General features: G+C 47.9%; 1 protein-coding gene across 2 annotated transcripts in view; it reads right to left on the bottom strand.

Moving 5' to 3' along the window:
• The window catches only part of PAX5 (paired box 5), a 242,721-nt gene that overhangs the window by 195,655 nt on the left and 23,335 nt on the right, over nt 1-23,731 (bottom strand). For both annotated transcript variants that reach the window (XM_065549772.1, XM_065549773.1), the window contains exons 4-5: nt 19,345-19,409; nt 14,826-14,954 (exon numbers count right to left, since the gene is read on the bottom strand). In XM_065549772.1, the coding sequence (XP_065405844.1) occupies nt 14,826-14,954; nt 19,345-19,409 (194 nt within the window). The remainder of the gene's footprint in view (nt 1-14,825; nt 14,955-19,344; nt 19,410-23,731) is intronic.

Below are 23,731 nucleotides of genomic sequence, written 5' to 3'. Positions count from 1 at the left end.
GGAGACAATGCTTTGTCCACACCCTGTTTGGGGAAGAGAGGCGCAGTCCCACAATGCCAGATTACCACTATGTGGCCAAAGCCAAAGATCCAAGGAGGCCACACAGGTATATCAGGGTCCTTACCAGCCTATACTGATTAAGGTTCTGATGAGCAAACATGACATGCACCCACTTCATTTTACTCCTGCAGGCAGAGCCCTTACCTTCAAGAGGGGTAGAGAGAGGCTCAGGGCCAGGTGCAGAGAAGGTGTCCCAGAGCTGCTGCCCCAGCAGTCCCTCACGGCTGAAAATGGTACTGCAGCAGCCCTGCCTCAGTTTCTCAGTGTCTTCTCCAGCTCACTGTGGCCACAGGCCTGGCCTGGCCTCAGAACAGAGCTCAACCCCTTTGGGGGGCTTCCGAGTCTTTCACTGAACCAAAAACAGCAAAACAATCAAATCTGCAGCCCAGCCGGGCTCAGCTCTTAGCTCCCTTCTTTACAGGCTAGGCCCAGCTGCAAGAAACTGTCCCAGCACCAACCCCATCTCCTGAGCTTCAAACTCACTGTCCAAAGGGTAGCACCATCACCCCCTATGCAGGGTTCCAGGTGGGCTATAGTCCCTGATTGGTTCTTATCTTCACTTGGGCTGCTTGCCCACTACAGAACAGCCCACTGCCCCCCATCAGCCCTCAGTTGCTGGGTTTGCCTCCTTTTAAGACCTCCCCTGGCCAGGTGGAGCAGGCAGGGGTAATTGAACAGGAATGACAGGCCCAAAGCCTCTGGCCCTTAAAGGAACAGGCCACCCTGTTACAGTGGTGCTCAAGGCCAGATATAGAGAGATGCTCAGGGTCAGGTGTAGAGAGGGGATCAGGGCTGGGTGTCGGGGCTGTTCATACTCAGGCACTTGCAGGATTTGGGGACTCCTGCCACAGTAACAAATGAGATCTACACACAGGAATTCATTACTAGAGCCGGCTGCTAATTTTCCAGTGTATTGTTTTTCCAGCAGAAAATGCTTTTGGGCTGAAATTGAAACTTATTGTGAAAATGTTAATTTCAGTGAAATTTAGTTTCAGAAAAAAATTGGAATGGAGCATTTTAGTATTCGGTTTTGAAATGACTTTACCATACTTTTACTTTGTCCTGTATAATGTTTTAACAAACGCAAAAGTCAAAATCAGAACGAAATGTTTCTGTTTTACAGAAATGAAAAACCCAGAATGTTCAACCCAAAAGGTTTCCTTTCGTTTTGTTTCCCGACTTTCATTTCGTGGGGACACGTTTTGGTTTCGTTCCATTGCAGAAGGCTGATTTGGGAAGCTCCCTGTTCAGCCGGCCAAGTGAGCGCCTGGTCTAAGAAAAGCCGGATGCATTTAATAAATTCACATTTTTAATGTGGTTCCAGACAAGAACAAACTCCCCTCCCCGCCCCCACCGCTCCGTCTAAAGGAAGACGAGGCTCTCCTTTGCAGATGCCTCCAGTTTTGGGTAGCTGAATGTCATTAGCATTTAGCTGAACACTCTGTGTGTGCATGTGTGTGTATGAGACTCCAGTTCCTTTTAGTCTGTCTGGGGGAAGGGGGAAAGGGCTTGAATAGGTGCCCCTTAGAGGCCCGGCGGAAGCCAACACACTCCCAGAGATCAAAGCCCCAGGCCTAGAACAGAGAGCCGCAGTGCTGCTTGCCATCCGATCACTCTGTCAATGACAGTGGCCATTCATCGGCAGATCACGCCCTGTCACTGTTTCTGTCAAACCACCACCGCCACTATCACCACCACTCCTTCTCGGGGAACGGGGGGTGGGAGGGGGGAATTCATTATCCATTAATGAGCTCTTCACAGCCCTGATCCCTGAGGCAAACACTGCTCCATTCATAAAAGCTCCCAGTGGCTGGCCAAGGGGGACCAAACGCAGCCATTTCACAGCCCGCGCACCATCTTGCTCCAGGATTTGTAACAGTTGTGAATGACAGACACTGAGACAGAGGAAGTGAGGCAGACAGACAGACGGGCAGGGGAGGAGAGACAGACGCACAGATACTAGCCTCTCTAGCCTCCCTGAGCTTTGAAAAGGAAACAACTAGCAAAATCAGAGAGCAGCTGCACATGTGGTGGCTGAGAGAGACCCACACACTTTTAATTAACTCATATTAAGGGCTTCATGCTCAGAGCACCTCTGCCCCTGTCATTCAATACAACACAGCAGTAAGACATGTCATCTGCAGTGGCGTGGTAGCCGTGTTGGTCCCGGGTTATGGGAGAGACAAGGTGGGCTGGTATCTCTGGCTGGACCAACTTCCGCTGGTGGAAGGGAGAAGCTTTCAGAGACCTGCCCAGACCTGAAGAAGAGCTTGTCCCTTCCACCAGAAGAAGCTGGTCCAATAAAAGATATTAACCTCACTCACCTTGTCTCTCTCAGTGCAATAGGTGGCATCTATAGCCAGTCTCTGTCCCTCCAGCGCTTTACAAAGTGAGGGCCAGATCCTGCAGCTGGATTTGCACAGCGAGCCCACTGAGTCTGCATTGATCCTAATAATCAAACTAGACATGGGGGTTCCTGTATCCACCACTGAAATGCAGCCACCTCTGAGGTGAAACTTGGCAACTGTAGCACTTAGGAGTCCCAGTCCTGGACCGGGACCCCATTGGGCTAAGGGCTGTACACACAGATCGCCCCTGCCCCAAAGAGCTTGCCATCTAAACATAAGCCAAGAAACAGCCGGTGGATACAGACAGACAGACGGGGGAGTACCAGGAAACAGAGACCAGATTGATCAGCACAACAGTGCAGGAGCTGCCTAGTCATCGACAAGTGTTTTGGGTACCACTCCAGACAGCTGTAGAACAGCTGCTGCTGCCTTTACATGAGGGTTCAGGATGGAAAGTGTCCCAGGAAGGCCCACTGGCTTGTGGCATGCAGAGAACTGCAGATATGCCGGCAGCCATACCACCTTGTGCTGTGGTCCCATCCGCTCTCACCAGCAAGGCAGGATTTCGCACAGTCACGTCTTGCATGGGCCTCATCCAGCACCCACTGCAGTCCCTGGAAAGACCCTCATTAACCCTCATTAACTGGGCACTGGCTCAAGCCCATGGGCCTCTCACGGAGGCAAACAGCTGCAGCTCGAACTTGCTTAGCCAAGCTGTGTAACAGGATAGCTTGCTCTCCAAGGGCAGGAGGGCCTGGGCTAGCCAACCTTGAAAGAGGCACACCTGAGAAGAATCAGGTGATTCCCCTATAAATTGGATTTTTCCCCCCCACTCTTTATTTTTTCCATTTGCTGCTCTGACACTTTTCAAAACTTCTCATGGTTTGGCAAAGTTAGAGGAGCAGCGTTTCATTTTTCCTCTGGCCGCTCTCCGGCTCTTCCAAAGAGGAGGAAGTTTTGGAAGGTTACAGAGTGGAAAAATGAAAAAGAAAAAAGTTAAAATTAAAATTAAAAATGAGCAATAGAAAATAATCTCTGGATTTCATTCATTCTACTGTCTGGGAGAAAGGGGAAAAACCAAAACTGTGAAATTTTTAAATGTACATCTACCAACCATCACTCTTATAAATGGACTTCATAGCAAAAAACAACAACAACCGGAGAGAACTTGATAACAAAGAACTTAATGACAATGTACATCCTCACACAACCTGAAGCTACAATACAACAAAGACAACAATCAAGTCCACTGATTGAATGGTAGGCACCAGGTATGGGATAAATCCTCTTGGAAAACTCTGGGAAAATATAATCTAATGATTGGCAACCATGGAAAGAGGCTGATCTATTTCACGCAGGAGATTTGTACAAATAAATCATTTAATGTCATTTGTCCAAATTTAAGGAAACACAGCTAATTGCAGAAGGAAGGAGATAGTTGGACTTTGTCCTTTAGCTCAAGTGGCAGAAGATCATACTTTAATTCTACGGCCTGTGTTGTGCACGATATGAAGCCTGACAATCACAATGGTCCCTCCTGGCCTTCAAATCTATCAGTCTCTAATGCAACCCCACAGTGCATACAATGCAACTGCTGGAATGTGCCTATACAGCGCCTCAACCGATCTGTAATGTAGATGGGAGAGACTTTAAATGTTAATTCCACCAGAAAGCAGCAGGATAAAATCCTACAAGTGCTTCATAGTTCAGCTAGGGAATCGAGAGTAGATTGCTGACATTGACTGGTGTTGGAGATGACAAGCATCCAGCCTGGATAACAGGTCTGTCCTGTGCCTAGTACTCATGGACAGGGCAGAGCAGGGATTCACTGGTGTGCACTACCTGCTTTCCACAGGTCCAGGGACACTGGGTAACTATGAACACCGCTAAGTGGCCAGTTAAGTCAGGTTTAATGGCTATTTTGCTACATTGGAATGGCTCACAGCAGCCGGAGCACACTGGTGAATCTGGCCCAAGTGCTACTAATACTTTAAATACTTTCCACCTTTTAACAGCAACCCTATAACAGTGTAATTCCATGGAGTCCACCGGAGTTACACCAATGTAAAAATGGTGTAACGGAGTGGAAAATCAAGCCCATAAAGGCAACAGCAGGAAGTGTAATATCTTGTTCCAGCATTTTAGCTTGCATGGTTTCTCTGAAATAATTCCAGCAAGCAGTGGATTGCATTAGAGTCATTATTGCGCATGGAGTCGTTATTGTGATGTAGATAGTAAAGTCCAAATCAAACCATGTTAAAGGCTGTTCTCAATGTATGGATGTAGATATAGTTGCTTTGGGGGAATGGATACATTGATGGAACAATCATCTCATAGTATTTTGAGACATTTGGAAAGAATTCCCGAAATCAAAGAACTATTTAAATGAGGGAGGAATTTAAATCGGTGCCCACAGACCCGCAAAATCTCAATCTCATTAAAATCAACAGAAATACTTTCATGAGTAAAGAATACGCATGTGAGTAAGGATTTGCTGGGCTGGACCTGCTAACTGTATAAGTAGATTCCAAACATCCATTGTTTCTCATGTTCTTCTTTACTCTCACATCGCTGGTTACATGTAGATTCCAAGCAGTTTAATTTCTCTGTGTATTTTTTCCATTCCTTTTTTGCCAGATGTCTTTGGTTTTTAGGTTTGTGAGTGTGAGAGAGTATATCTATAAATTAATAAGTTACAAGCTATACAACATTGCTCACGTGTGATGAACAAAACTTGACTCACTGTCAAACCTAAACCCCACTTGACCCCTTCTGAACCCAGCGTACTAGTTTTGTCAGGCACTTTAGTTGAGCACACCTCTAATATAACGTTAAAATTTCCATCGGCGAATGATTTTTTCTCTCCATAACCTTCTGCATTTTCCCTCCCAGTCTTTTGACAGCTTCCCTCGCCATTTATGTCCTCACAGGCTACGTTCCTCAGTGAATTATTTCAATAGATACCTGTGCACGGAAATGCTGAATATCAGGTGTCCACCTACAAGGATAGCTTTAGCCCAGAGCATATAATATCTGGTCCTGGTATAAACAGAGCTTTGCCGATTTACACCAGCTGAGGATCTGGTCCATAGCGTTTGGCTTCTGAGCTAGACTGCACCACTTTGCTGACCGGAACAGCCTGCGTGTGTTTTCCATCACAAAATCCTTTCCAACAATTAACATTAATTGCCAGCAATATGACAAGGTCTTAAATGAGTCTTTTCCTGCTTGACTAGAACCTACAAGTCTCCCAAAGACCAAACCCTTCTTTTCTCCATGAAATCTACCTGAGCAAGTCTAGAGGGAAAACCCTGCTGAGGCACCAGCCATGTGGTGCAATGGCTTTTCTCACCTCAGTGGTGAGGACAAGAATCGGGTTTGCCCCAGCTGCTCTCTACATGACACCTGGGAAGTAACCATTGTCAGGTGATATTCCTTTGTGAGCGCCCTAATATCTGATTGGGATTTGGATCCCGGAATATAAATGTGATCTAATTTCAAATGACCCTAGGAAACCCGGGCAGACACCACCTTCCCTGGGCACATGTGAGAAGGGAAAGAGGAACCTACTCAGAGCAGCTCCCCTCCCTCCTTTGGTCCATGTGCAGAAGGGAGAAGAAGATTTCTAGTCTCTTGACCTCAAAGAAGCCTCCTCAGTCCCCGGGGAAACCGAAAGGAGACCCGTTTTGTGTGTATAAAGCTTGGGATGCAGTTGCCCAAAATAGCCCTCTATCAGGCTGTGGCCTCGACAGCCTTCCTTCCCCCACAAACTGGTTCCCTCCACCTCCCATCGATGGAGCTCCTCATGCACCAAACGGCCCTGCTCCTGCATGCATCTCAGCCCTCGCCTCTGGCTCTGCCCATTCTGGCCACTCTTCAAGCCTCCCGCCGCCCCATGTGCTGGAGTTGTCTCCCTCCTCCAGCACCCCTCACATCCTTGTCCTTCCCCTCCCCACCCCTCCTCCTTCAGCTAGCTCCCAGCCGCCGGCCTCCTCTCCTTTCCCATCAGCTCCCCTTCTCTTGCCCTATCTCATCCCAAATGAAAAATAACAGTAAAGGGCAGAGAGGGAAGGAGAGACACTCACGCACTGCACCTGCAACATCGCCGCCCCAGTGGCACAGTGCTAGCACTCCACCAGAGCACCTGGCATGCAGGGCTCCCGCTCCTCCTGGCCTAACCAGGACACCCGGCTTCTGAACAGCTTTCTCTGTCCTCACCCAGGCCGGTCCCTCTCTCCTTTGCCGGCTTTTACCATGGTTCGTTTGTTTGCCCATTGCCCTGCTGGGGAGAGCTTATTCCCTGGAGCAGCACCATCGAAGAACGGCACTGCTCGTGGGAGTAAATGCTCCTCAGAGTGAGTAAGGGCTGCACTTTGTAAGATTTTCATCCTTCGGGGCAGGAGCTACATCTTTTCTACAGTGTCATGAATACTTCTGGCACTGGCGAAATATTAATGGGCTAGATCCCCAACTGGTGTACGTCAACAGAGTCCTAGTCAATGGGGCTGCACTAATTTAAGCAGTGGGGGGGCTGGCCCGAGAAAATCATAATTATTGTTATCAGGTGGGTCAGTAAGTGGGAGAAAGTTCCAAGTGGGCTGCCTGGCGCATAGGCAGCGAAAGAGAAGCAGGAGACGATAAATAAAGCAGCAGATTTTTCTCCCAATGGCAGCCAGACAAAGCAGTGTGCGGCCAGAGATGAGACCCCACTGGATGGGTAAGTACAGTGAAGAGCTGTAGGCCAGCCCCCCAGCTGGTGAGGGAGCGATGGACAATATGCTCCTGGCTGAAATCAATGGCGCTCTTCTTAGGAGGTGACCTAGGTAAAAGCCAGGGGAGATGAATGAGTGGCTAAAAATGTGGGATGCTCCCTTCTGATAACCTCAGAAAGAAGAGTTCAAATAGCATCGGACCTTCGCCCGGCGCTCAGCAGTGACACACTGCAATGGAAACACTTGGTGGAATGCAGATTTCCATCCCCCGGCCCGTTCCCCTCCCCCTGCACTGCGCACTCGTGCCCAAGGCTGCTTCCTGCTCACCATGTGCTAACTGCGGTGGAGACGTGCCCACCGCTCTGCTTGGACATTACAGCAGCTGGTGGCCGTTGTCCTGCTGCAAGGATGTGATCCACGCGCCCAGAAGGAGGGAAACCCGGCCCTACCCATTACAGGGCCTTGATGCAGCGCTGCTCTCGTTGCACTTGGCCTTTTATTGGTTTCCCCCCTTGACCACATCCTTGGGGCAGAAGGGGTCGCTGGTAAATTCGGGTTTGTCCCGTCGCTGTAACAGGACACCGTTATTAATTAATAGTCACAAGGTGCTTGGAAAAAACATCAAGAGCCGCGGCCCCGGTTTCCAAACTCGGGTGCCTTCAGTGAGTTGCACAGATCTGAACGGAGGCACCCAAATAAAAGCAGCCTCAGAGGGAACGAGAACCTCAGACCGTGGCGCAGACCCCTCCCTTCTATTTTTAGCCAGCTAGCTAGAGTGCAACTAGCACCTGTCCATCTCACGTCTCCGGCAGCAACGGAGACACACCCCTAGTTTTCTTTATTATCTCTGCTACAGCTGCAGATTTTCCTTCCAAACAGGAGCACGTGGCCCACAGCGTCTAAGAGGGGCGAGCAGAAGCACAGGAAAGGCGTTTTTCAACAGGCCGGCTCTGCACTAGTGACATCTACACCGCCAACATCAGCAGAGGGCAACGACACAGTGTAAGGGCTGGCAAGGATGGAACAAAGCAAACGGTGCAAGTCAAGGTTGTGTCTCGTGCTGGTTTCAATTCCCCAAATGCCCCCAACCACAGAGAAGACTCTACACTGAGGAATTAGAAATATGGTTTACGCAGCTGTTCTGTGGGGGGGTATTTAAATGCAGCCAGACCACCTCTGCAGCCCAAAGAGGTGGGTGGTAGCAAACACACGCATCCTACCCAGTGCTTAATTTATGACGGTGGGGTTGACTCTTCTCGCATTTCCAGGCAGACTGGTGACCAGAGCTGAGCAGGGCGATGTATTTGGCGCATTTAGCCCTTTGTTCTGTCTGTGGACAGAGGGCGTTCCCACCGATTGGTTCATTCTCTGAAATTACTCAGTGAATATTCCATGCAAACAGGTTTTAGGCGGTGGGTTCCTCACCAATCTTGCATTTCCAGAATGGTCTCCCGGCAGCTGAGATTCACCATTTGAACTGGTTGCATACTGTAGGTCACTCAGGGAGTCTTCCAATTCAGCACCCAGTGGAGTCAGTGGGAAGAGAGGGAGCTGGACTGGTCCCTGCATGAACAGAGCTCACAGGCCGTGCATTTTGCTCTCAATTCCCCACTATTGCTCTACCTCTACAGTAGTTCCACCTGTGTGAGCTATGGTGGGAGGTAGAGCGTAAACATGTCTAAGCCCAGGCGCCTCGAACAATCCCACTAGGCACCTCTCGGCATCTTTAGGCATCTAAATACCATTAAAAATCTGGCCTGTAGTGGTTAAAATGTCGACCCAGCTGCTCCCACTGTTGCTACCACGTTGATGAGACATGTTAGTGCCTTGGAATCAGATGTCCAATGCAAAGACTCACTGCTAGAAATTCACTTCCCGCTAATGGCTTGCAATTCTTGCTTCAGACACACCACTCCTGCCCACAAACCTGCTCACTGACCAAGTCACACGGAGCAGGACAGGGGCACATACACAGACAAGGGGAGCTGGTGAACTCTTCTGAGGCCTGCTTGCAAATCCTTCTCTGCTCCAGCCGGGACCATTCCTCCTTGCCAGTGTCAAGGAAGTCAGTTCTCCCTCCTGACCAGCACGCCAAGGATTGAACCAGGGAGCCCTGGAGCCAAAACCATATACTGCTACAGTCTGAGCTAAAGAGCTCCTCTCGGGAATGGTGTGGGGGGGACATACACTCACCAATGACATAATCTCGCTTTTACTGGTTACAGGGGCCTGCCTGGGACCTTTGCCCACCTGCACTCACCCTTTTTACAGCCTTCCTTGCCTCTGGAGAGGCAAATCATCTTAAAGGCACATTGCAAATTTCAGGCTCGATCCTGCAGAATTTACTAAGGAAAAGACTCCCATCCAGGTTGGAATTTGGGGTGTGCCCGGGTAAGCGCAGCAGGGCGGAGCCGTTCCTTCCCCAGGTGAATAACGGCACCACTTGGGAGTGTTAGTCCTGAAATGGTTTTCAAAATCACAGGTGCTTCCGTCCAGGTAGGTTTGTTTGCTCTGCGCACATCGTTCAGCTCGGCCAATGGGAACAGGCTCGCCAAACCTAAATCCTGGTGCATAGCCGTTTTCACTTGCAGGTCTCATGCACTAGCCCAGTGGTGCAAAGAGCCGGTGACAAGCCAGGGTTAAAGAAAAGGAAAGCTCCCTCTCCCCGGAGCTTCCCTTCAGCCTTGACTGTGACCTGAGACCCCATCAAACAGCACATTCTGCAGTGGGAGCAGTAACAGGAGCTGGTGCCTGGCTGGGACTCCCAGCCACACTGCCAGGAGGGGTAGCAACAGCACCACCTGATGGGAGACGAAGAGGCATCCCAGCTGGGAGCTGTCTCTTTGCCCGCCTCTGTAGGGAGCTGTGCCCCTCCTGCTGGCCAGGGGAGACGGACAGAGAAATCCTGGAGGAGAGACAGAGAGGTTGCATCAAATCTCTCTGTTAAAAACACGTATTTAAACCTCTTCTCGCATGCAGTAACTGCCGGGTGAGTTCAGTGACTGCCGAGGCAGAGCGCCAGCACCCATTTGGAGTTTTGTTACAAAATCTCATCACTTATAGCAATGGGCTTGTGGGGCCCTCCAGGGACGTGACCCTGCTGAGCTATGCACACACACAATCACCGCACAAACACACGTTACACACCACACACCCACACTGCACGCATACACATGCACGCACGCGCACTGCACAAACACACATGCTGAACACCATTTACAGGCACCCTACACGTACATTCCACAAACACTGCATGCACTGTGCAAACACACACACTAAACACCGTGTGCAGGCATGCTGCACAAACACACTGCAAACAGTACACATGCACCCTGCACAAATGCACAGCCATTGCACAAACACACGTAATGCATACAGTATGTCTGTGCCCTGCACAAACACACGCAGAGGACAACTGTACACACACACACACACATTGCATACACACTACACACATTCATTTCCTTGGCTGGATGTAAGTCTGCTTGGGGACACAACCTCCTTTCACATACATTTTGTCTTTTTCCCCTATTCTCTCCTGTAGCTTTGTCCTGTCATCACAAGACAACGTAATACTGCACCACCAAAAGAAAAACTGAACATGAGGACAGCAGTCAGAACTGGAGAACTCCCCCTCCTCATCTGATCTATGTTCATCCCGGGTGGCAAACATCACCGGGGAAAGTTTAAATCCAAACAGAAGAGTCTCTTCATTTAAAAACCGAGTAGTGATCTTGGGAGCCTCCATTTTTGGGTGTCCCATTTGAGATGGTGCTTTTCAGAGGGCAGCCGCTCGGCACATTCTGAATTCCAGGACCCTTTACGATGGCTCAGGCTGGGCACTCAGGAACTGAGCCACCGCAAACCCCTAGTCATTTCTGAAAATGTAGGCGACTTTTAATGGAATAAAACAATTTCTTTGAATAGGGATATTTGTAAAAACCTGTCTTTAAAATGTCTTTAAAATGTAACCTAACCTACTTGTGGGTCCCACGCTCACTGCCTGCTCCCCTCTATGGCCTTCTTTCAGCTGAATGGAATTCATTAGAAGATGATAAAATAAGATCATTCTCCATCCTCCCACCCATCTGCTCAATATGCATCGCTCGGGCTTCCCACTACACGCAGGGAAAATCCGAATGAAGCAACCGAAGGTAGAGAAGGGAATCTGAAAACAAAACAGCAACCGTGCCCAACGGCGTCTGCCTTTTTAAACTTAGAAAGCCGATCGCATCTCTCTTTAGTAAGCCAGTGTCTAGCTACTGTGTAGTCTGCTCCTTGTGTCAGTCCCCAGTAGTATGTTCTTTAACTATAAGTGAAAGCAACCGATCCCCCACTAAGGCACATCTGCTCCAAGTCTACTTTACAATGCGGGAGGGGGAATGGCACCTTCAGCTGAATAAGCCAATAAAGATTGTCTGATTTGGTTTGCCCCTGTTGCTATTAGGCTAGCAACCCACTGGGTTAAAGACTGGTGACAGCTGCTAAAAAAAATGTCCAGACCGAGAGGAACAAAAAAAGCAATGAATCCTACTGAGTGCTGGATACAGCTTGCAGAGTTGAAGAGCGAACCCATTCCATTTCACTGTCCCACTCAGACAGAAGCCTAGATCAATTTACAATGGTTACCTAGTCAGTGGCTCTACTTGTCAGAGATCTATATACAGACAGACCCCTCCCTCAATATGGAGAGAGATATATGTCAATTAACTAAGTCACGAGAACGTTAACCATGTAGCGTTGAGCTCACAAAAGTCAGTAAATGGCAAAGTTAACTCTGCCCCCTTGTGCATATATATTACGATACAGTCCATCATTAAACCATCACATTTTCCTCTTCCTGAAAGAATACACTATAATATGATTCCATTTCCCTAGAGTCTCCAATACAAAAGTGGGGCTTCTTTGGACTACTCGGAGTGCATTTTGAGGGCTTAACTGTGCACAGGTGACAAGCGCTTAGTGGGGGGAGAAGGGTGTTAATGGAATTTACTGGGAGGAAGGGGGGATCAAGACAGAAAAAAGAAATTCCATACTGTGGACCCATTTAGCTAGACACTTACCAGAGCACCCTGTCTACCCCACTTAACGAGTCTGCAGGAGGGAGCCCGTTATCTGCGCAGCATCAGTGGGCAGTGAAGATAGCAGTATTGCTATTGCAGATTGACGTACTGGGGATGGGTAGCATTCTGGGTTTGAGCCTTTCACAGTCTCAATCTTTTCTCTGCAGCTATGAGGGTTTACTTCTTATAAATGAAATCTGAGATTCTCCTGGGGCTCCGGGAGCTGGGGCTTTAGGAGACATTTAGGGAACTATTGTGATACCTCTGTGAGAGTTTGCAACGTTGAGATTGCCTCTCTGCCAAACCCTAGGGACTATGCCGCTTTTCTCTTAACGCATTGCAGAAAAGGTTAGCTCACCTTTCAGCACAGATCAACCCTGTAAAATGTCGGCCCCAAAGGAGAACGGTTTGGAAAGTTACAAGTGACTGGAAACAGGGCTGTAGGATGGAGAGTCTATTTTCTGTCCCGGTTCCCATACTGCTCTTGTCACCACGGTAGATGGTTATGCATCTTTAATTAACTACAGAGTTTGCTACTGCTCCTACTAGAATGCCAACATTTATTTGTATAGGTATGGCCTGATTTTCAAAAAGTCAAGTGTACAACTGCACACCTAATTAATGTGCACACCTACTGCAACTGCATGTACAAACCGAGTCTTTGCACCTGTGCAGCCAGCCACAGTCTGAGGGAAATCTAGGCCCCACAGCGGTCAATGGGAGTTTTGCAATTGACTTCCATGGTCCCAGGATTAAAACGGCCCTCTGCACCTGACCGCTTTGTGCAGCCCTGGGGACGGCCACACACACTCGTTGTTTGGACTTGGACTGGCACTCCGGGCTTGTTTTCTGTGTGTACATACAAAGAGTGGGATGAATTGAACAGGAGAATAACTGACTTCAATGTCCTGTCAGGCTGATGGTGAGGCTCGAGGCCACCGAGAAAACATTGCTTTTTCCCTTCCTGCCCCAGAGTTTACAAAGACTCCGGGGTCATTTCTCCCCTTGAGGAGTGTGTGTGTAAATCCCATGAACAGGGCAGGCACATGGCTGGCAGAACAGACTCCTCGTCAAGAGCAGCAGTGTCTGCGCTTTGTGACCACCGTTGCACAAAAGCAACAACTGTAGTAGTTTAAGCAGCAGGGGCGGCAACAAATGGGCAGAAAGAGAACAAACTAAGGCCTCAATCCTCCAACCATTGCCACGAGCGAGTAATTTACACATGTGAGAAGCCCCAGTGAAGACACTCCCATACAACAATGTCTACAGGATCAGGCCCTAAACTTGCCCCGGGGTTAAAATTGTCCCACTCCTTTGATTATAGTAGGTGGGTGTGGCTGGCAGGTGGGTGTGGCTGGCCAATGATATTTCCTAGCCTCTGGAACTCCTGTGGTTAGATAATAAGAAATGTCCTTTACATGCCTTCAAGGATGATTTAGTTGGGGATTGGCCCTGCTTTGAGCAGGGGGTTGGACTAGATGACCTCCTGAGGTCCCTTCCAACCCTGATATTCTGTGATTCAGTGGCTAGGTCTACACTAGCAGGGGGGTCGATCTAAGATACGCAACTTCAGCTACGCCTCTCGCCGCGGTGGAGTTCCGGAGTCGACGGCAGAGCGATCGGGGATTGATTTTATCGCGTCTACACTAGACGCGATAAATCGATCCCCTATAGATCAATCACTACCCGCCGATCCAGTGGGTAGTGTAGACGTACCCTATGATTCTAAGGAAAGAGCCAGTTATAATTTAAGGCATCTTTAAAAAATTCAAATTCAGAATATCCCGTCATTTGTCCTAAATTATCCTTATTTTTAAAGGTAATGCAGCATGTTCATCAAAGCAACATCCAGGCTGCATAGTGACATTTAATTATGAACCTTAAGAAGAATGCAAAAACTACAGGAAATGCTCCGTACAAAGCAAAATCAAGCCACCTTTAGTGCAGCCTTCGCTGTCAAAAATCCCACTGATGTCAATGGGAGCTGAGGAAGTGCTGGAGAAAGGAAACTGTTCCTATAAACCATGCAGATCTAATCCACCTCGTTTGTATTTTATTTTTGAACAAGGCGCAGAGTTGTGCCATCGTAATAATGTATCTTGCCATTTGCACTGATGGGTGGGAAGCTTTCTTAGTTTAGTTCAGTTTTCTTCGTAAGTCATTGAAAAATGCAATGCATCCCATGTGCTTTATAATATATGAATACTGGCACCTGACCATGGGACCAATCCTGCTTCCATTCTAGCTGCCATTGACTTCAAGTGGAACAGGGGCAGACTATCTGGGCCTGATTGTGATCTCACGTAGACCTGTAGAAATCGGAAGAAACTCCATTGCCATTGATGGAGTCACACCAGCGTGAAAACCTTGCACACAGAGGCAATGTCTCCTTAGCATCACGGTCATCTCAGTACCTATCTCAGCCCAGCTGGCCACACAATAGCTCTCCGGTAGAAACAGTTCCCACATGAACAGATTAAGTCACAAAAGGAGGTTACATGTACCCATGTCAGACACAACTAGATATAGTGAGTTGTAAGAAAGTGAATATTGAAGACAATAGCAGATAGAGCATCTTTCTAACGCCGCCTGCCCCTTTTTCAGTACGTGGTACCCACCAAAGAGCAAATAGGCCCGTTTACCTTCATCGCGTTTGCGTTTGTTGCTTTCAGCACTGGGGGATGTAATTCCCAGAATTCCACTAATGGAGTAGGAGGAGCCGGCGGAGTCAGTGCTCACTGTCGAGACTTGGGTCACGGACCCCGTGGAGGCTGTAATTAAAAGCAAAGCAGTCAGCATGCAGACAAACATGAAAGCCAAAGCGTGCCCACAACTCCTGCCATCCCAGTCATCTTGGGACCACTGTCCACACCCTCAGCCACAACAGTTTCATGTGACTCTGCAGTGCCCCAGCTATGAAGCTGAATGGTCCTGCCTGTTTTGTTGTGTTTCCTCTGACACGTGAGTTTTGAAAAGGGGCTGATGGAGCATAGCTTGTGGCAAACACTCAATTGCCTGCAATAGGGGCTGTGTGTGTGCACATGCGATGGGGTTTACAGACCCCCCACTCAGACTAAAGCGGTGATGGAACCGTGCTGGGCCGAGAAGGCCCCGCCCCACATCAGCCATGGAGCATGCTCCAAATGGAGGACCTGCTTAAAATGGGAGTCTGGCAATAAAGCGGGGGAGAGGGAAGGAGAAGCTGTCTGCGGGAAGGGAGCCAGATAGAACCTTCTGGGACAGAGGAATCCACAAGGGAAGGGCCTGGACTGGGGACAAGGCCTGATGGAGCAGCCAGGGGCCTGACCCTTTCTCTCCAAGGGGGAATCATTGAACACTGGAAGGGAGCTGGGCAGCCCCAAGTGACTCCTTGAATCACTGCAACTCCTTGAACAGCCTCCTTGAGGAGGGAGGCAGAGGGCTGTGATCACGTCTGTTGTGTATTTGGTTGTCGTGGTAATAGAATCTTGTGTTGCTATGGACAACGCCCCAAAACGAAGAGTGCCCTGGGAGGTAGGAAGTGGCCCAGGGGAGGCTGGTCTGAGGTATCAGCTCAGGATGGAAACAGGGGATGGAAACAACCTCCCCCCTTGGTCTGGACCCAGTGGAGAGATAGGGCCTGGGTCTTCCAATCCTTCCCTCTGCCCCTAGCCCAACCGGAGAAGGACAGACTATAATTTGGCCACTAAGCCCTCAGATTGCCTACAAGGCCCCCGGGACTTTGAAGACTATTGAGCCGTGGCCACTACGTGAGCCCCGCTCCAGCAGGGAAGCAGCTTTGGACCCTAAAGTAACACTCAGGGCAGTGCTCCACTCAGGTTGCTTCCCTTCTATCAGTACCACGGTGGTTCTGGTTCCTGGCATCCCCTGTTCATTAAAATCACTGGCTGACAGCAGTCACGGTTGGCCATGCTGCCCAACCCAAGTGTTCAGAAATCAGGAGCCAGGCCCCCAAAATCATTAGATTTACAATATAATCAAAAAATGCGGGGTCCTTTTTATTTGCCCCTGGCTGTCGGAGTGTTGAGGGGTCAGGTCTCAGCCTTTTCTCTCCCACCACGTGACCTAGAAGCTTTCTCCTTTTGTTAATGAAAAGCTGCGATTCTCAGGCCATAATCTGATTCCAGCAACTCAGACGTTATGAAAAAGACCAAATATTGTGAGAGTCGTGATAAAATAGTCAGATTTGGCAGTGGTGTCCCGGGAGAGCTGAGCTCACCGCCTCTCCTGCTGATGCAGTATTGTGTCATTGGTTCCTTACACTCCCTGGTCTGTCTGTCTCCGTCTGTTCTCGTCTTATTCTTCCAGTGTAACTTCTTTGGGGCAGGGACCATTCTTCTCTCTGCATTTGTACAGCGCCTAGCGCAACAGTCCCTGACTAGGGTTCCGAGGCTCCAATTAATAATAATAACAACTACACTGTGCTTGTCTTAGGGACCATTGAGGGCCATTTAAAAGCTGTCTCACTGCCACACCCATAAAACGCCTTATATATGCACCTCACAAATGTCAAAGCGCATGTTGTGCTCTATCTGCTGTTTATCTTTTTTAAATTGGCTCGTTCTCTATACAATAGATGTAACGTTACATATTAAGCCACTAATTAAGAATCTAGTATGATATGGAGTTAACCTGAAGCCACAATCCAAGACTGCTGATGTATTATTAGTGGGGGAACCACAGGGCGGGTAACCTAACTGTGGTATTGCTTCACTGAGCCTTTTGTATTAAACCCTTCATCCTGACTGCGGTGGCTGCAACAGGGGAAGAGTCGTCATTTGCCAGCATTACACAGAATACTAAATAGGAGGAAAGCATAAGGCAAGCGCCCTGCTACGGGAACTTTTCGAAGAAGGATGACCAAGACCAGAAGACGTTGTCTAAATGTCTGGTTATCAGTTAACAGCTTTAAAGAGGTGGAATGGCTTTGGATGGATAGGATAACCGTAATTATAATAATGCTTAGCACTTACAGATTGCACTTTACATCTTCAACATGCTTTGCGAGCACAAACTGATTAACCTTCAACACAACTCCTAGGAAGCAAGTAATTAAATAATAACATCCCCAGTAGGGAAACTGAGACAAGATGGTTAAGTGATTTGACCAAGGACGCAGATGGAAATAGTGCCCAAACCAAGAGTTCGAATCCCGACACTGACTCCCTCTGTAACCATGGTCACAGCACTTACCCTCCTTCCTGTGGTTTCCCCATCCAGCCTCATCCACCACCCTGGCGTGTGGTAAGAATGAGTCAATGTGCATGATTCGCTGCCTGGATTCTGTCAGCACAAACAGGCAGAACCTAGGCTGCAGGTCCCCAGTGCTAGAGCCAGGAGGTAACAATCTACCTGCCCGCAAGCACGGGTCTGCCAGGGGGCCTAGAGCACAGCACACAACGTGGGCAGGCCCAGCTGGGGAGAGGATGGAGCTAAAGCCCTCAGGAGCTCTCCAGGACATGAATTAAAGCTGCTTCCCTTTGGCAGAGCGTCCCCGGTAGGGCAGGTAGGGTACTGACCTGTCCTACAGGGAGTGGCATTAGTGATAGTCAATGTAAATTTGGAGCTGCCAGACAGCCTCTTTGAGGTTCTCCACAGCTGGCTCTCCATCCCTCCCCGGGGCCAGGGCAGTGGGGTGGCATCCCCTCTCTGGATGCAGGAGGGGATGGGCTGTCACGCTGCCATCCCACAGCTGCTAATCCCACAGTGCCAGCAGGGAGAGGCAGCACTCCGCTTGTGCTGGGCGGCCACAGCATCCGGATGAACCACCCAGCTTCCGTCTGTGCAGAGCAAAGCGGAGTCAGGATTTGCCCCGTATAAACGAAGGCTCCTCTGAAGCCACCGGGAGTTTTGCTATTGAGCTCACTGGTAACACAATCGAGCCTTAAACTATCAGTCACGCTAGCTGCTGCTTTTCTTCATCGGAGGCTCGTAGAGTCACTTTCTTGATAAAACGATTCCAAATGTACGCCCGGGCGCTTTCCAGCTGAGTCTCGCAAAAAGCACCTCCCAGATAGTTAACTTCACAGCACTCCTGGGAAGTGAGCATTATCCCCATTTTACAGAGGAGGACACTAAGGCAGAGATTCTGCTGCCTTTCCCCACATTGAGCAGTACCTTATCCCGCCAGGACTACTTGCAGAATGTGCTACCAGACCCACAAGCAAGGTGGCTTAATGGAGGTCCCATTTTGTAGCATGGGTGGTAATAGAACCCAGATTGCCTAAGTCTTGTACCCAAGGCCATTTTCCCTTCCCTTTCCTTTAGCAACCCTCCATGGAACCCTCCTTGCTACTAAGAAAGCAAACCCAAGTTTAACCTCCTAGGGACTAGCTATAAAGGACAAATCTTGGATCAGCTGAAGTAAATAATGTCCACCGCTCACTGCCTTCATTGCATTCTGCACGTAAGGAGGCATGAATGCTGTTGGAAATGGAAATTTCAAATGAGGAATGAGCTGAGTGAACATGCCTACAAAGGAAGAATATGGGCTATACATGCAGTTGCCTAAGACAATGTTTAGAGAGATCAAAAATCTCCACAAACAAGAAAGTTGGGCTGAGGCCACCAACTCCATTAGCCACAAAAATGTGTTAATCAGGGTTGCTGTCTCCTGACAGACGCGGCATCGGAACCTGGCTAGAGCACGCTGCTCTGGCCTGAACGTCTGCATTAGGAAGGAGAAGGGAAGAACAGGAGAAGAAAGTTTGGAAAGTTTTGGTACCTCTTCACTCAAGACTGCAAGTGCACAAAGAATTATAGAAGAGATGGTTGATAGAAGAAAAAAACACATTCACAACTACTTACTGACTAATGATGCAGAAAATGTTATGAATAAGTATCCCTTTCTTGATTTATTACTTTAATTATCTGACATTCTATAGACCCCTATTAGTGGGGGGGGGTTGGTTTAGATTTCAATTTTCTGTCTCACGGTGAAAGCTATTTATCATAATAATCAGTAAAATTCAAAACCTTTTAGCAGTATTTATAAAATTCATTTACCATGTTCAACCCTTGCCGAATGACAAAGAAGGTGCATTAGTACGTGTGCTGAAGTGTTTTATGCAGAATTATCTGTCCATAAGAATGATTAAAAGTTCTTTAGAATATTTGTATTCCATTATATTATTTTGTTAATATAAAAAAAGTTTGACTTACCTATGCTGTGACTAGAGGCTGGGACCTGCTGGTTGGGTGGTTGCTGTACCTTAGTCCGTATGATCCTGCATGTAGTTGAAAAGAAACAAATGGCTCCTTACTATGAGACATGCACACTGTAGAAACTGCAGGCAAATAATAGCAGTGCTTGGAGAACATCAGAAGGTATTTTGTCCATTCCGGACACTTAGATGGTAAAGGAAACATCTTTTCCTGTATTAGTCCATTGAAGCAAAGTGCAACTGGTGGGCAGATCTAGGGCCAAATTTTCAGAAGTGCCGAAGACCCAGATCCTCAAAGGCATTTAGGAATGTCTTTGAAATCAATGGGAGTAAAGCATGTAAATACAACTGAAGATCTGGGCCTAGGTGAGTTAGGAGCCCATGTGCCATTGAGATTTAGGCTCTTAAGCACCTAAGGTTTTCAGGTGCCTGAAAATACAGGTAGATGCCTAGCTGGATTTTCAAAAGTTGGGCGCCTAGTTGGCCAGGCGCCCAACTCCCATTGATTTCAGTAAGAGTTAGGCACCAACATATTTGAAAAGCCCAGTAGGCACCTATCACCTATCTTTGGGTGCCTAAATACCTTTAAAAATCTGGCCCTAAGTCACTTTTGAAAATGGGACTTATGCTCCTAAGTCTCTGAGGCGTTTCTGAAGTTTTTACCCCAAATCAAATGGAACACTGAAAGCAACAAATCTTGGACCAAATGCAAGACATCCAAACTCAACAATTACCTTGTCATAACTGGACCCTCAGACCATCTTCTGCTCTCATTTACACAGGTGTCAATCTGGAGTAACTCTATGAATGTCAAAGGGGTCACTCCCAATGTACACCAGTGTTCTCAGAGAGCAGCATCTGTTGCAGTTGTGCATGTGGTGTAGAAAGATACAGAGAAATAAAAGAAAGGGTTTGTGGTGGCTTTTTGGAAAGGGGGCAGTTAGCAAGAAAGGCAACAGGAATGCGTTGGCAAAAACGACAGCGTTAATGTATTAACGGGAAAGACACCGGGTGTGAGCCGTCTCCCCATGACATAAATGGACATTTTGCCATGAACTTCGGTGGAAGAAAAATCAGGCCCAAATACTAACTGTAGCGTGGTCTTGACTCAGCTAATACATAGTTCATTGACGTGCTTCTCATGGTAGATGTGTATGTTTTATGTACTATTTTGACAGCACGCTGTGGTGATGATTTCTCCCGGGGCTATTTAACAAGCACCATTCCCAGTTTATGCCTTGCTATACACCAGTTTTTTGCACATTGATATGTTCACCCAAGAATGGCAAAACTTCATTCATGAACCGACTGTGTAAAGTTATAGTGGGGGTCTGCGTTTGTGCGTAGAGCAAAAGGAAGAAGCTTAAAAATTATTCCCAGATCAGGGCTTTATCATTCAGACTTCTTTTATGTAAAATCAGTTTTCTGCAGAATTTTTATCTGTTCCCACTAGATCTTTTTCTATTATTTTATAACCATTCAGTAGTGACCACAATAGTAACAACACCTAAAATATAGGGAGTTTTTCATCAGAAGGTCTTGCTGCTCTTTACAAAGCAGGTCAGTATTATGATCCCTGTTTTACAGAAGGGGAAACCGAGGCACAGAGAGGGGAACTGACTCACCCGAGATCTCCCAGCAGGCCAGTGAGAGAGCCAGGAATAGAATCCGGGTCTGGGTCTCCTGAATCGCAGCCCCACACACTAGGCACTTAATCACACGGTCTCCCCATATTTCTCTACTGAGCAGAAATAACTGGTGAGACGTGCTCCCTAACGTAGGAACTGACTCCCTCCCTGCCTCTCCCGTCGGGTCCTGAAAGCTGCAGAATGGGAAGGTGCTGAGTTCTAATCACTACATTCCCGGTGGTGGGGCCAAGCTGGCATTCTTTTCCCCCAGTAACAAGCCAGGACTTTTGGAGCAGGGGCCCAATCTTGTCTTATTGAAGCCAGTGAGTTTTGCCACTGACCTTCGTGTGGGAGCAGGACCGAGCCCCTCAAGTGAGATCCATCTGCACGAGAGGGAAGGGGAGGAAATAACACTGCACAAGGATTTTGAGTTGTCAGAAGGAATCAAGAGAATTCAGGGCCTTCTTACATGTAAATACCTTTATTTCTGGAGGGCTAGAGGATAATAAAGCAGCCAGTGAGCTTGCAGCTTACGTGAGTGAAGCTAATAATTATGATGAATTAAACCTTATTGTCATGAATTTGCTCCTGCTGAGAAGTATCCGATGATTAATATTAACTGATATTATCAAGTATTGGTTGTATTAATTGAGGCTATTCCAAATTCTGAATTCTCTTCTATCCAGGTTCCTGTCCTTGGCTCATCACCATAGTATCTGAGCACCTTCCAGTCGTGCATTAATCAATGTGACAAACACCCACCAGGTGTTATTTGAAGGCACGTTGTACTAGAAGGCATTCAGCTGTCCTACGGTGATGAGCACGGGGTAAGAAACTGCATGGGCTAGACTGCCCAGCATGCAAGCCAGCTCCCCGGTGCAGCACTGCCTTCACTGCAAGCAGCACTGGACTGGCTCCTTCGTTCCTCCCTCCCTCCCACGAAGCAGGGAGGCCAGGTGGAGTGGGGCTAGGGCATGACGCCCCTCCGTTTATTCCACACGGGGGCTGTGCAGCCATTGTCTATAGCTACTTACGACACAAACCTGGAGCAAGAGCTCGTACTGAACAGCTTCCCACGGGGATCCAAAGTCAATGGATAGAGGGTTAAATTTTCAAAGCTCCTATGTGATTTATAAACCCAGGGCCCATTTTCAACCCCACTAGGCACCTGCCTGCATCTTTAGGTGTCACAATACCTTTAAAAATCGGCCCCACGTCACTTTGGAAAATGCTCCTAAGTCACTTAGGTGCTTTTGAAAATGTTACCCTGTATTAATGTTAATGTGCCGTGTGAACCAACATACGCATGTAGGAATGTAATGTGCATGAGTGTCTATTATATCTGCCCTGCGTCTGCTCTGCGTCATGTCCACTATTAAATTCTGTGCTTTGCCTTTTTAGAATTTGGGAATTGTTCTTCGCCAAGGGCTAGAGAAAAACAAATCCTGCATGTAATAGTTAAAACTCAATGGGGACTTTCACATCACCCGATGTATGTGCACCAGCCCCAGGGTTCCTGTTCTGGAGCTGGGGTCGGAGACTGCTATGGACTATAGGTCCCACGCAGTGGAATGTCAGGCGATCATCCCAGGGCTGGGTAGTCTTCCCACAGGACTCTCAGACCCTCCCATAACTGGACGAACTGCTTTTAAAGAGACAGACCCAGCAAACCCAGTGACAACAGTAGTCCTTAACTACATGAGAAGTCCACTGACTGCATTGGTACTTCCTTACATGAGCAAAGATGTGCAGGATCAGACCTCACTGCCCCAACACAGCAGAGCGTTTACATATATGCTTAACTTTAATCCTGGGCTTGCGTCCCAGGGAGTGCACAGCTGAATAGGAACGGACTGCAGAATTGGGGCCCCATGTCTTTGGAGTAGATTCCCGACTTATTACCATATGTAGGGTTTTTCTTACATGCAATTGCAAGTCCTGAACAGCAGGAAGGGGCTGTAAGGTAGCAAAAACGATTCTGCCCAATAAAACAAACCAGTGCAAAAAGCTTGAACGCATTTCAAAGGGAGGTTCTGAGCCACAACTGCAGATGGATGAGAAAGGATGAGATTTCCACCAAATGGGGTGGCTTCCAAATCACGGAACAACTTTTGGACATGTAAACGGGATCACTCCGTGATATTCTTGGTACGAGAAATACTCTGGGGTGGTAGAGAAGGCAACAAAAGAGTGAAATGTGAAAACTGGATTAAAACATGCGAGAGGCCTAGTTAGGTTGTAATCTCTTTAGGGAAGGGAGTGTCTCTTGGTTATGTGTTTGTAGAGCACCCAGCACAACGAAGCCCTGACCCCAAAGGTCCAATAATTAAAAATAATAATGATGCTACCAATGAAGACAATGGCAAGACTCCCATGGATTTCAGTGGGAGTGGAGCTGCCCTTCGGTTATCTGAGGACACCAAGTATTAAGATTTTCTTTCAGCCCCCGGTTTCTGTTTTGTTTCTCAAACTAGTCTCTTTCTTGCCCAAATCTGTAAATCTCTCGGTATTACTGACTGCTGCTAGGATCCCATTCCAGTTAGGAAACTGCAGACAGCATTCAACATTTGGAATTGTCTACCCAATCTTTGCACTTATTCCCGTGAATCTGTCAAATAACATTTGATTAGGAGGTAAAGGGCCACCCATTATTTTTCATGTTATTATGTCAGAGATTATTAATACTACAGGGTCAATTCCACAAGGGCATCCAGATTGGGATCCCCAAACAGACATACAAAATAATATGGCATCTAT

This window comes from Chrysemys picta, chromosome 6 (assembly GCF_011386835.1).
Source record: "Chrysemys picta bellii isolate R12L10 chromosome 6, ASM1138683v2, whole genome shotgun sequence".
Classification (NCBI taxonomy): Eukaryota; Metazoa; Chordata; order Testudines; family Emydidae; genus Chrysemys; species Chrysemys picta.
The sequence above is the reverse complement of the archived record's forward strand: the minus strand, read 5'-3'. Positions and strand labels throughout refer to the sequence as shown.